Raw genomic sequence first — 13023 nt, 5'->3', positions numbered from 1 at the left:
GGTGGGTTATAGCCCATGTTTTTTGAAATTTTGGGAAAAAAAGTTAGCCTCGTTTCTCATCATTTTGGACCGTGGGCTATAGCCCATATCGTACGGCATACTATGGCACGCCGTTTTTCATCATTTTTGAGGATTTGAAAAAAATGAAAAATGAAAAAAAACGGTGGGTTATAGCCCATGTTTTTTGAAATTTTGAAAAAAAAAGTTAGCCTCGTTTCTCATCATTTTGGACCGTGGGCTATAGCCCATATCGTACGGCATACTATGGCACGCCGTTTTTCATCATTTTTGAGGATTTGAAAAAAATGAAAAATGAAAAAAACGGTGGGTTATAGCCCATGTTTTTTGAAATTTTGGAAAAAAAAGTTAGCCTCGTTTCTCATCATTTTGGACCGTGGGCTATAGCCCATATCGTACGGCATACTATGGCACGCCGTTTTTCATCATTTTTGAGGATTTGAAAAAAATTAAAAATGAAAAAAACGGTGGGTTATAGCCCATGTTTTTTGAAATTTGGGAAAAAAAGTTAGCCTCGTTCTCATCATTTTGGACCGTGGGGCTATAGCCCATATCGTACGGCATACTATTGCACGCCCGTTTTTCATCATTTTTGAGGATTTGAAAAAAATGAAAAATGAAAAAAAACGGTGGTTATAGCCCATGTTTTTTGAAATTTAAAAAAAAAAAGTTATCCTCGTTTCTCATCATTTTGGACCGTGGGCTATAGCCCATATCGTACGGCATACTATGGCACGCCGTTTTTCATCATTTTTGAGGATTTGAAAAAAATGAAAAATGAAAAAAACGGTGGGTTATAGCCCATGTTTTTTGAAATTTTGAAAAAAAAAGTTAGCCTCGTTTCTCATCATTTTGGACCGTGGGCTATAGCCCATATCGTACGGCATACTATGGCACGCCGTTTTTCATCATTTTTGAGGATTTGAAAAAAATGAAAAATGAAAAAAACGGTGGGTTATAGCCCATGTTTTTTGAAATTTTGGAAAAAAAAGTTAGCCTCGTTTCTCATCATTTTGGACCGTGGGCTATAGCCCATATCGTACGGCATACTATGGCACGCCGTTTTTCATAATTTTTGAGGATTTGAAAAAAATGAAAAATGAAAAAAACGGTGGGTTATAGCCCATGTTTTTTGAAATTTTGAAAAAAAAAGTTAGCCTCGTTTCTCATCATTTTGGACCATGGGCTATAGCCCATATCGTACAGCATACTATAGCGCGCAGTTTTTCATCATTTTTGAAGATTTGAAAAAAATGACAAAATGACAAAAACGATGGGTTATAGCCCATGTTTTTTGAAATTTTGAAAAAAAAAGTTAGCCTCGTTTCTCATCATTTTGGACCGTGGGCTATAGCCCATATCGTACGGCATACTATGGCACGCCGTTTTTCATAATTTTTGAGGATTTGAAAAAAATGAAAAATGAAAAAAACGGTGGGTTATAGCCCATGTTTTTTGAAATTTTGAAAAAAAAAGTTAGCCTCGTTTCTCATCATTTTGGACCGTGGGCTATAGCCCATATCGTACGGCATACTAAGGCACGCCGTTTTTCATCATTTTTGAGGATTTGAAAAAAATGAAAAATGAAAAAAACGGTGGGTTATAGCCCATGTTTTTTGAAATTTTGGAAAAAAAAGTTAGCCTCGTTTCTCATCATTTTGGACTGTGGGCTATAGCCCATATCGTACGGCATACTATGGCACGCCGTTTTTCATCATTTTTGAGGATTTGAAAAAAATGAAAAATGAAAAAAACGGTGGGTTATAGCCCATGTTTTTTGAAATTTTGAAAAAAAAAGTTAGCCTCGTTTCTCATCATTTTGGACCGTGGGCTATAGCCCATATCGTACGGCATACTATGGCACGCCGTTTTTCATCATTTTTGAGGATTTGAAAAAAATGAAAAATGAAAAAAACGGTGGGTTATAGCCCATGTTTTTTGAAAAAAGAAGTTAGCCTCGTTTCTCATCATTTTGGACCGTGGGCTATAGCCCATATCGTACGGCATACTATGGCACGCCGTTTTTCATCATTTTTGAGGATTTGAAAAAAATGAAAAATGAAAAAAAACGGTGGGTTATAGCCCATGTTTTTTGAAATTTTGGAAAAAAAAGGTAGCCTCGTTTCTCATCATTTTGGACCGTGGGCTATAGCCCATATCGTACGGCATACTATGGCACGCCGTTTTTCATCATTTTTGAGGATTTGAAAAAAATGAAAAATGAAAAAAACGGTGGGTTATAGCCCATGTTTTTTGAAATTTTGAAAAAAAAAGTTAGCCTCGTTTCTCATCATTTTGGACCGTGGGCTATAGCCCATATCGTACGGCATACTATGGCACGCCGTTTTTCATCATTTTTGAGGATTTGAAAAAAATGAAAAATGAAAAAAACGGTGGGTTATAGCCCATGTTTTTTGAAAAAAGAAGTTAGCCTCGTTTCTCATCATTTTGGACCGTGGGCTATAGCCCATATCGTACGGCATACTATGGCACGCCGTTTTTCATCATTTTTGAGGATTTGAAAAAAATGAAAAATGAAAAAAAACGGTGGGTTATAGCCCATGTTTTTTGAAATTTTGAAAAAAAAAGGTAGCCTCGTTTCTCATCATTTTGGACCGTGGGCTATAGCCCATATCGTACGGCATACTATGGCACGCCGTTTTTCATCATTTTTGAGGATTTGAAAAAAATGAAAAATGAAAAAAACGGTGGGTTATAGCCCATGTTTTTTTGAAATTTTGAAAAAAAAAGTTAGCCTCGTTTCTCATCATTTTGGACCGTGGGCTATAGCCCATATCGTACGGCATACTATGGCACGCCGTTTTTCATCATTTTTGAGGATTTGAAAAAAATGAAAAATGAAAAAAACGGTGGGTTATAGCCCATGTTTTTTTGAAATTTTGAAAAAAAAAGTTAGCCTCGTTTCTCATCATTTTGGACCGTGGGCTATAGCCCATATCGTACGGCATACTATGGCACGCCGTTTTTCATCATTTTTGAGGATTTGAAAAAAATGAAAAATGAAAAAAACGGTGGGTTATAGCCCATGTTTTTTGAAATTTTGAAAAAAAAGTTAGCCTCGTTTCTCATCATTTTGGACCGTGGGCTATAGCCCATATCGTACGGCATACTATGGCACGCCGTTTTTCATCATTTTTGAGGATTTGAAAAAAATGAAAAATGAAAAAAACGGTGGGTTATAGCCCATGTTTTTTGAAATTTTGGAAAAAAAAGTTAGCCTCGTTTCTCATCATTTTGGACCGTGGGCTATAGCCCATATCGTACGGCATACTATGGCACGCCGTTTTTCATCATTTTTGAGGATTTGAAAAAAATGAAAAATGAAAAAAACGGTGGGTTATAGCCCATGTTTTTTGAAATTTTGAAAAAAAAAGTTAGCCTCGTTTCTCATCATTTTGGACCGTGGGCTATAGCCCATATCGTACGGCATACTAAGGCACGCCGTTTTTCATCATTTTTGAGGATTTGAAAAAAATGAAAAATGAAAAAAACGGTGGGTTATAGCCCATGTTTTTTGAAATTTTGAAAAAAGAAGTTAGCCTCGTTTCTCATCATTTTGGACCGTGGGCTATAGCCCATATCGTACGGCATACTATGGCACGCCGTTTTTCATCATTTTTGAGGATTTGAAAAAAATGAAAAATGAAAAAAACGGTGGGTTATAGCCCATGTTTTTTGAAATTTTGGAAAAAAAAGTTAGCCTCGTTTCTCATCATTTTGGACCGTGGGCTATAGCCCATATCGTACGGCATACTATGGCACGCCGTTTTTCATCATTTTTGAGGATTTGAAAAAAATTAAAAATGAAAAAAAACGGTGGGTTATAGCCCATGTTTTTTGAAATTTTGGGAAAAAAAGTTAGCCTCGTTTCTCATCATTTTGGACCGTGGGCTATAGCCCATATCGTACGGCATACTATGGCACGCCGTTTTTCATCATTTTTGAGGATTTGAAAAAAATGAAAAATGAAAAAAACGGTGGGTTATAGCCCATGTTTTTTGAAATTTTGAAAAAAAAAGTTAGCCTCGTTTCTCATCATTTTGGACCGTGGGCTATAGCCCATATCGTACGGCATACTATGGCACGCCGTTTTTCATCATTTTTGAGGATTTGAAAAAAATGAAAAATGAAAAAAACGGTGGGTTATAGCCCATGTTTTTTGAAATTTTGGAAAAAAAAGTTAGCCTCGTTTCTCATCATTTTGGACCGTGGGCTATAGCCCATATCGTACGGCATACTATGGCACGCCGTTTTTCATCATTTTTGAGGATTTGAAAAAAATTAAAAATGAAAAAAACGGTGGGTTATAGCCCATGTTTTTTGAAATTTTGGGAAAAAAAGTTAGCCTCGTTTCTCATCATTTTGGACCGTGGGCTATAGCCCATATCGTACGGCATACTATGGCACGCCGTTTTTCATCATTTTTGAGGATTTGAAAAAAATGAAAAATGAAAAAAACGGTGGGTTATAGCCCATGTTTTTTGAAATTTTGAAAAAAAAAGTTAGCCTCGTTTCTCATCATTTTGGACCGTGGGCTATAGCCCATATCGTACGGCATACTATGGCACGCCGTTTTTCATCATTTTTGAGGATTTGAAAAAAATGAAAAATGAAAAAAACGGTGGGTTATAGCCCATGTTTTTTGAAATTTTGGAAAAAAAAGTTAGCCTCGTTTCTCATCATTTTGGACCGTGGGCTATAGCCCATATCGTACGGCATACTATGGCACGCCGTTTTTCATCATTTTTGAGGATTTGAAAAAAATTAAAAATGAAAAAAACGGTGGGTTATAGCCCATGTTTTTTGAAATTTTGGGAAAAAAAGTTAGCCTCGTTTCTCATCATTTTGGACCGTGGGCTATAGCCCATATCGTACGGCATACTATTGCACGCCGTTTTTCATCATTTTTGAGGATTTGAAAAAAATGAAAAATGAAAAAAACGGTGGGTTATAGCCCATGTTTTTTGAAATTAAAAAAAAAAAAGTTAACCTCGTTTCTCATCATTTTGGACCGTGGGCTATAGCCCATATCGTACGGCATACTATGGCACGCCGTTTTTCATCATTTTTGAGGATTTGAAAAAAATGAAAAATGAAAAAAACGGTGGGTTATAGCCCATGTTTTTTGAAATTTTGAAAAAAAAAGTTAGCCTCGTTTCTCATCATTTTGGACCGTGGGCTATAGCCCATATCGTACGGCATACTATGGCACGCCGTTTTTCATCATTTTTGAGGATTTGAAAAAAATGAAAAATGAAAAAAACGGTGGGTTATAGCCCATGTTTTTTGAAATTTTGGAAAAAAAAGTTAGCCTCGTTTCTCATCATTTTGGACCGTGGGCTATAGCCCATATCGTACGGCATACTATGGCACGCCGTTTTTCATAATTTTTGAGGATTTGAAAAAAATGAAAAATGAAAAAAACGGTGGGTTATAGCCCATGTTTTTTGAAATTTTGAAAAAAAAAGTTAGCCTCGTTTCTCATCATTTTGGACCATGGGCTATAGCCCATATCGTACAGCATACTATAGCGCGCAGTTTTTCATCATTTTTGAAGATTTGAAAAAAATGACAAAATGACAAAAACGATGGGTTATAGCCCATGTTTTTTGAAATTTTGAAAAAAAAAGTTAGCCTCGTTTCTCATCATTTTGGACCGTGGGCTATAGCCCATATCGTACGGCATACTATGGCACGCCGTTTTTCATAATTTTTGAGGATTTGAAAAAAATGAAAAATGAAAAAAACGGTGGGTTATAGCCCATGTTTTTTGAAATTTTGAAAAAAAAAGTTAGCCTCGTTTCTCATCATTTTGGACCGTGGGCTATAGCCCATATCGTACGGCATACTAAGGCACGCCGTTTTTCATCATTTTTGAGGATTTGAAAAAAATGAAAAATGAAAAAAACGGTGGGTTATAGCCCATGTTTTTTGAAATTTTGGAAAAAAAAGTTAGCCTCGTTTCTCATCATTTTGGACTGTGGGCTATAGCCCATATCGTACGGCATACTATGGCACGCCGTTTTTCATCATTTTTGAGGATTTGAAAAAAATGAAAAAAACGGTGGGTTATAGCCCATGTTTTTTGAAATTTTGAAAAAAAAAGTTAGCCTCGTTTCTCATCATTTTGGACCGTGGGCTATAGCCCATATCGTACGGCATACTATGGCACGCCGTTTTTCATCATTTTTGAGGATTTGAAAAAAATGAAAAATGAAAAAAACGGTGGGTTATAGCCCATGTTTTTTGAAAAAAGAAGTTAGCCTCGTTTCTCATCATTTTGGACCGTGGGCTATAGCCCATATCGTACGGCATACTATGGCACGCCGTTTTTCATAATTTTTGAGGATTTGAAAAAAATGAAAAATGAAAAAAAACGGTGGGTTATAGCCCATGTTTTTTGAAATTTTGGAAAAAAAAGTTAGCCTCGTTTCTCATCATTTTGGACCGTGGGCTATAGCCCATATCGTACGGCATACTATGGCACGCCGTTTTTCATCATTTTTGAGGATTTGAAAAAAATGAAAAATGAAAAAAACGGTGGGTTATAGCCCATGTTTTTTGAAATTTTGAAAAAAAAAGTTAGCCTCGTTTCTCATCATTTTGGACCGTGGGCTATAGCCCATATCGTACGGCATACTAAGGCACGCCGTTTTTCATCATTTTTGAGGATTTGAAAAAAATGAAAAATGAAAAAAACGGTGGGTTATAGCCCATGTTTTTTGAAATTTTGAAAAAAAAAGTTAGCCTCGTTTCTCATCATTTTGGACCGTGGGCTATAGCCCATATCGTACGGCATACTATGGCACGCCGTTTTTCATCATTTTTGAGGATTTGAAAAAAATGAAAAATGAAAAAAACGGTGGGTTATAGCCCATGTTTTTTGAAATTTTGGAAAAAAAAGTTAGCCTCGTTTCTCATCATTTTGGACCGTGGGCTATAGCCCATATCGTACGGCATACTATGGCACGCCGTTTTTCATCATTTTTGAGGATTTGAAAAAAATGAAAAATGAAAAAAACGGTGGGTTATAGCCCATGTTTTTTGAAATTTTGAAAAAAAAAGTTAGCCTCGTTTCTCATCATTTTGGACCGTGGGCTATAGCCCATATCGTACGGCATACTATGGCACGCCGTTTTTCATCATTTTTGAGGATTTGAAAAAAATGAAAAATGAAAAAAACGGTGGGTTATAGCCCATGTTTTTTGAAATTTTGGAAAAAAAAGTTAGCCTCGTTTCTCATCATTTTGGACCGTGGGCTATAGCCCATATCGTACGGCATACTATGGCACGCCGTTTTTTTCATTTTTGAGGATTTGAAAAAAATTAAAAATGAAAAAAACGGTGGGTTATAGCCCATGTTTTTTGAAATTTTGGGAAAAAAAGTTAGCCTCGTTTCTCATCATTTTGGACCGTGGGCTATAGCCCATATCGTACGGCATACTATGGCACGCCGTTTTTCATCATTTTTGAGGATTTGAAAAAAATGAAAAATGAAAAAAACGGTGGGTTATAGCCCATGTTTTTTGAAATTTTGAAAAAAAAAGTTAGCCTCGTTTCTCATCATTTTGGACCGTGGGCTATAGCCCATATCGTACGGCATACTATGGCACGCCGTTTTTCATCATTTTTGAGGATTTGAAAAAAATTAAAAATGAAAAAAACGGTGGGTTATAGCCCATGTTTTTTGAAATTTTGGAAAAAAAAGTTAGCCTCGTTTCTCATCATTTTGGACCGTGGGCTATAGCCCATATCGTACGGCATACTATGGCACGCCGTTTTTCATCATTTTTGAGGATTTGAAAAAAATGAAAAATGAAAAAAACGGTGGGTTATAGCCCATGTTTTTTGAAATTTTGGGAAAAAAAGTTAGCCTCGTTTCTCATCATTTTGGACCGTGGGCTATAGCCCATATCGTACGGCATACTATGGCACGCCGTTTTTCATCATTTTTGAGGATTTGAAAAAAATGAAAAATGAAAAAAACGGTGGGTTATAGCCCATGTTTTTTGAAATTTTGAAAAAAAAAGTTAGCCTCGTTTCTCATCATTTTGGACCGTGGGCTATAGCCCATATCGTACGGCATACTATGGCACGCCGTTTTTCATCATTTTTGAGGATTTGAAAAAAATGAAAAATGAAAAAAACGGTGGGTTATAGCCCATGTTTTTTGAAATTTTGGAAAAAAAAGTTAGCCTCGTTTCTCATCATTTTGGACCGTGGGCTATAGCCCATATCGTACGGCATACTATGGCACGCCGTTTTTCATCATTTTTGAGGATTTGAAAAAAATTAAAAATGAAAAAAACGGTGGGTTATAGCCCATGTTTTTTGAAATTTTGGGAAAAAAAGTTAGCCTCGTTTCTCATCATTTTGGACCGTGGGCTATAGCCCATATCGTACGGCATACTATTGCACGCCGTTTTTCATCATTTTTGAGGATTTGAAAAAAATGAAAAATGAAAAAAACGGTGGGTTATAGCCCATGTTTTTTGAAATTTAAAAAAAAAAAGTTAACCTCGTTTCTCATCATTTTGGACCGTGGGCTATAGCCCATATCGTACGGCATACTATGGCACGCCGTTTTTCATCATTTTTGAGGATTTGAAAAAAATGAAAAATGAAAAAAACGGTGGGTTATAGCCCATGTTTTTTGAAATTTTGAAAAAAAAAGTTAGCCTCGTTTCTCATCATTTTGGACCGTGGGCTATAGCCCATATCGTACGGCATACTATGGCACGCTGTTTTTCATCATTTTTGAGGATTTGAAAAAAATTAAAAATGAAAAAAACGGTGGGTTATAGCCCATGTTTTTTGAAATTTTGGAAAAAAAAGTTAGCCTCGTTTCTCATCATTTTGGACCGTGGGCTATAGCCCATATCGTACGGCATACTATGGCACGCCGTTTTTCATCATTTTTGAGGATTTGAAAAAAATTAAAAATGAAAAAAACGGTGGGTTATAGCCCATGTTTTTTGAAATTTTGGGAAAAAAAGTTAGCCTCGTTTCTCATCATTTTGGACCGTGGGCTATAGCCCATATCGTACGGCATACTATTGCACGCCGTTTTTCATCATTTTTGAGGATTTGAAAAAAATGAAAAATGAAAAAAACGGTGGGTTATAGCCCATGTTTTTTGAAATTTAAAAAAAAAAAGTTAACCTCGTTTCTCATCATTTTGGACCGTGGGCTATAGCCCATATCGTACGGCATACTATGGCACGCCGTTTTTCATCATTTTTGAGGATTTGAAAAAAATGAAAAATGAAAAAAACGGTGGGTTATAGCCCATGTTTTTTGAAATTTTGAAAAAAAAAGTTAGCCTCGTTTCTCATCATTTTGGACCGTGGGCTATAGCCCATATCGTACGGCATACTATGGCACGCTGTTTTTCATCATTTTTGAGGATTTGAAAAAAATTAAAAATGAAAAAAACGGTGGGTTATAGCCCATGTTTTTTGAAATTTTGGAAAAAAAAGTTAGCCTCGTTTCTCATCATTTTGGACCGTGGGCTATAGCCCATATCGTACGGCATACTATGGCACGCCGTTTTTCATAATTTTTGAGGATTTGAAAAAAATGAAAAATGAAAAAAACGGTGGGTTATAGCCCATGTTTTTTGAAATTTTGAAAAAAAAAGTTAGCCTCGTTTCTCATCATTTTGGACCATGGGCTATAGCCCATATCGTACAGCATACTATAGCGCGCAGTTTTTCATCATTTTTGAAGATTTGAAAAAAATGACAAAATGACAAAAACGATGGGTTATAGCCCATGTTTTTTGAAATTTTGAAAAAAAGAGTTAGCCTCGTTTCTCATCATTTTGTTCCTTAAAAAACTTAAAACAATGCTGGAAATGTAGGAAAAAATATTTATTTTAGTATTAATAAGGTGCTTCATTAATAGGTAGCTTTTTTCAATATGCTTCAAGCATAACAGTGTCTAAACAGTGCAAAAACCTCACCTTCAGCATAATTTGCTCATTCCAAATATACAGTGCAATCTGTTTGAACAACACTTAAAGTGCTATAACATGATGTATAAAATGAACACTTAGAACAGTGCAATAATGTCACCTTCAGCACAAATACACACCCAACTCACCAGATCCTCCACATCAACAGCTTCCCCTGCCCATCCACCTGGGCAGCGAGAGAGGACATCCAAAACATTACATCGCTCAATTAGACATTTCATAAACGTCCAAGTCTATTTGTTGAGCGATGAACGCAAAAAAAGTCACGGGTTTGGATTCCTGTCCTGCTATTCCATAGACAGCATTTTGAAGGAATTCCCAAACAGGAGCACACTGTTTCGGGTAATGGATATTAAAAACATAAAACATCTTGAAACAGACATCGACCGCCTGCAGCAATGTGTTTTGTTCCAACGCCTCCCCAGCCAGAATGACGAACGCCTGGGATGACTTTCGAACGTCGTTACCCAGCGACAGGACATAGGGGTACTCTGTTGATGCCCTTGCTTGCTGGGCGTACTCCACCATGTTTGTTCCAACCTGAGCAAGAAATAAACAAAAGGCATATATACATCAACCAAAGTAAGATTGTCGACATACAAAGAGTAAGCAAGACAATGGCGTTCACTGATTGCAGTGGCTGATATGGCATGTTGAGAAATTCATTTTCGGAATAATTCTATAACAAGCAGCCAGGCTCTGCACCACCGTTTTCCCATCTAGACCAAAAATATCTGATCTACCAGCTCACAATGTCAGAAATTTCCCAGTTTGATCCCGGGCTAGCCAAACGGTTGGGTCGAAGTGTCCCTGAGCAAGACTCTGAACCCCTAATTACTCCCGATGAGCAGGTAGGTGCCTTGCATGGCTTCCTCCTAGCAGATGTGATATTGTTGGTCAATGCGCCCCCCCCCCAGAATATGGCTGCTGGGTTCAAGTGGTTAAATGAGTAACATTTCCTTTAGAAATGCAGAGGGACTTACAGGCTGATGGTCTATAAACGCCAACTTGGACTCCTGGATGGTGTGCCGAATGGTTTTCTTGTTATGTTTATAGACGGTTGGTGGAAGCAGTGCTGGTAACTGGGACAGGGCACGTTCCCCCAAAACATCTGTAGGAACACAATTTTATATGCATCAATATGTGGAATGGCACATGAATGATTGTCATTTAGTAGCAAAAACAAACACCTGCTAAATGTAAATTTGCATTGTCTGCTGTATAATATAACAATATAGTACCAGGTGTTAATCCATCCAACATGTAGAGGAGCTTCCCTTCTCTTCTGGCCAGGTCCAAGATTTTCTCTGCATAAACAGGCAGCCAGGTCTCAAAAGGTTTGGGTGCAGCCTCTCCATGCAGGATCTCAAAGTCCTGTGCAATCTTAATAAAAAAAAAAACAGGATATGGTACTTTCTATTAAAGTACACAAGGATATTACCAAATACCAATCACTAAATTATGTGGCTCTATTCATTGCTTCAATATATTCAGTTACAACGATTACCTGGTATGCACGTCTGACGAACGGCAAGTTCATTGGTTGGAACCAATTAGTGGTGTCGGCTGTGTTCGTTTCTGACGCTGTTAATACCTTTCTTACGTATTTGACTCTGTCTTCGATGAAACCAGTGGCTGTTAATTTCCCCTGTCCTGTGGTAAACCAGAGTCCCTGTAAAGAAATTAAACTCTTGAATGAACAGAGATGAGGCACATTTTAATTTTGACAGTGGCCAGAAGACGTGGCCGGAACAGGGTTTTTCTGTACATTGGGCATATAAAGTCGTCCAGTACTCTTGTGTCCAAATAACTTTAGCATCAATCCCTTTACAAAATGTGAATTACTCACAAAGCCACTTCTTGAGTCATCTTTCAAGCAGGGAAATGCCTGAATCAAATTACTGGCCATTGCCTGTTTGGTCTCGGAGGCAAGGCTGTAAACACAGGAGAAAAAAAAAACTAAATTACCAGCAGAGTCAAACTAGATAGTACTGCTAAAACATGTCACGCACTCCAGTATAATGGCTGTAGCATTTTCTGGAGCTAATAGGGATCATAACAAAAAACACTAAACATGTGTTTTGGTACATGTGTTGTGCATGTTTATGTTGGTAGTCTGTCTTTAAATAATCATTTGATCATACGACTACTTTATTTGCATTTCACCTCAGACACTACTTTCAAGTCACTAATTACTTTTATACTTAATACAAATATAGGTAAATGTTGAGTTTCACAGCTGTAATACTGCGTGTTGTACCAGAAATATAAAGTGAAGAAATAGTAGACGGAGGAATAACACTAGAGTAAATAAATATCACACCAGGAGGCATCAGCTGTTGCTGGATCAGTACGACAAGTCACTGACAGATTTATTTACACCTGGTTATATACAGATTAGTCAACAATCACTTCCGGTCTGGCTTCACAATAAGAGAACTCAATAATAAAATATATATACATAATAAAGATCATATTCCAACAGTAAATGTCAAGACTTGTCCCATCATATCTTTCCCCTGAAAGAAGATTCATATACCTATTTCAAACTAGTGTTTGCATGAGTGTGTGTGTGTGTGTGTGTGTGTGTGTGTGTGTGTGTGTGTGTGTGTGTTTAAGTACCATTCTCCAAACTTCTCTGTGATGTGAGAACACAAAATACGGACGAGGCAACGTCTCTGTATAATAGTTATGGATGGGTTCCTCGCATCCAGGCTCTTTGCATCAAGGGTCACCAGGATCAGCTGGCCTTCAGTCGCGCTTATGAGAACCTGGAGAATATTCTGAGGAAATTGAAAGAAGGGACCACATTGCAGATATTGTTTATTACTCTTCAGTGTTGATTAAATAAAAAGTTACACCCAAGTCTTAAAAGTGGAACTTACAAATTGTGGAATGATATGCAGACCCAAGTAGCGAACTCAGAAGACTGCATACAGTATGTATGCATGTTTGTGAGAGATGTGTACCAGAAAGGACATTCTCATGGCCAAAGTTTAGATAAAACC

General features: G+C 37.1%; 1 protein-coding gene across 1 annotated transcript in view; it reads right to left on the bottom strand.

Annotated features, from left to right (window-relative positions):
* Positions 1–9940: 9940 nt before the first annotated feature.
* Positions 9941–13023, bottom strand: part of LOC308312240 (uncharacterized protein) — a 3270-nt gene continuing 187 nt past the window's right edge. Inside the window, exons 1-6 of the mRNA XM_080794618.1 lie at positions 12638–13023; positions 11865–11949; positions 11523–11687; positions 11257–11398; positions 10999–11126; positions 9941–10555 (exon numbers count right to left, since the gene is read on the bottom strand). The exon at positions 12638–13023 is cut by the window's right edge and continues 187 nt beyond it. Of these exons, the coding sequence (XP_080650744.1) occupies positions 10220–10555; positions 10999–11126; positions 11257–11398; positions 11523–11687; positions 11865–11924 (831 nt within the window). The 5' untranslated portion in view covers positions 11925–11949; positions 12638–13023 and the 3' untranslated portion in view covers positions 9941–10219. The remainder of the gene's footprint in view (positions 10556–10998; positions 11127–11256; positions 11399–11522; positions 11688–11864; positions 11950–12637) is intronic.

Source organism: Protomyctophum bolini, assembly GCF_963924005.1.
Source record: "Protomyctophum bolini genome assembly, contig: SCAFFOLD_108, whole genome shotgun sequence".
Lineage (NCBI taxonomy): Eukaryota > Metazoa > Chordata > Actinopteri > Myctophiformes > Myctophidae > Protomyctophum > Protomyctophum bolini.
The sequence above is the reverse complement of the archived record's forward strand: the minus strand, read 5'-3'. Positions and strand labels throughout refer to the sequence as shown.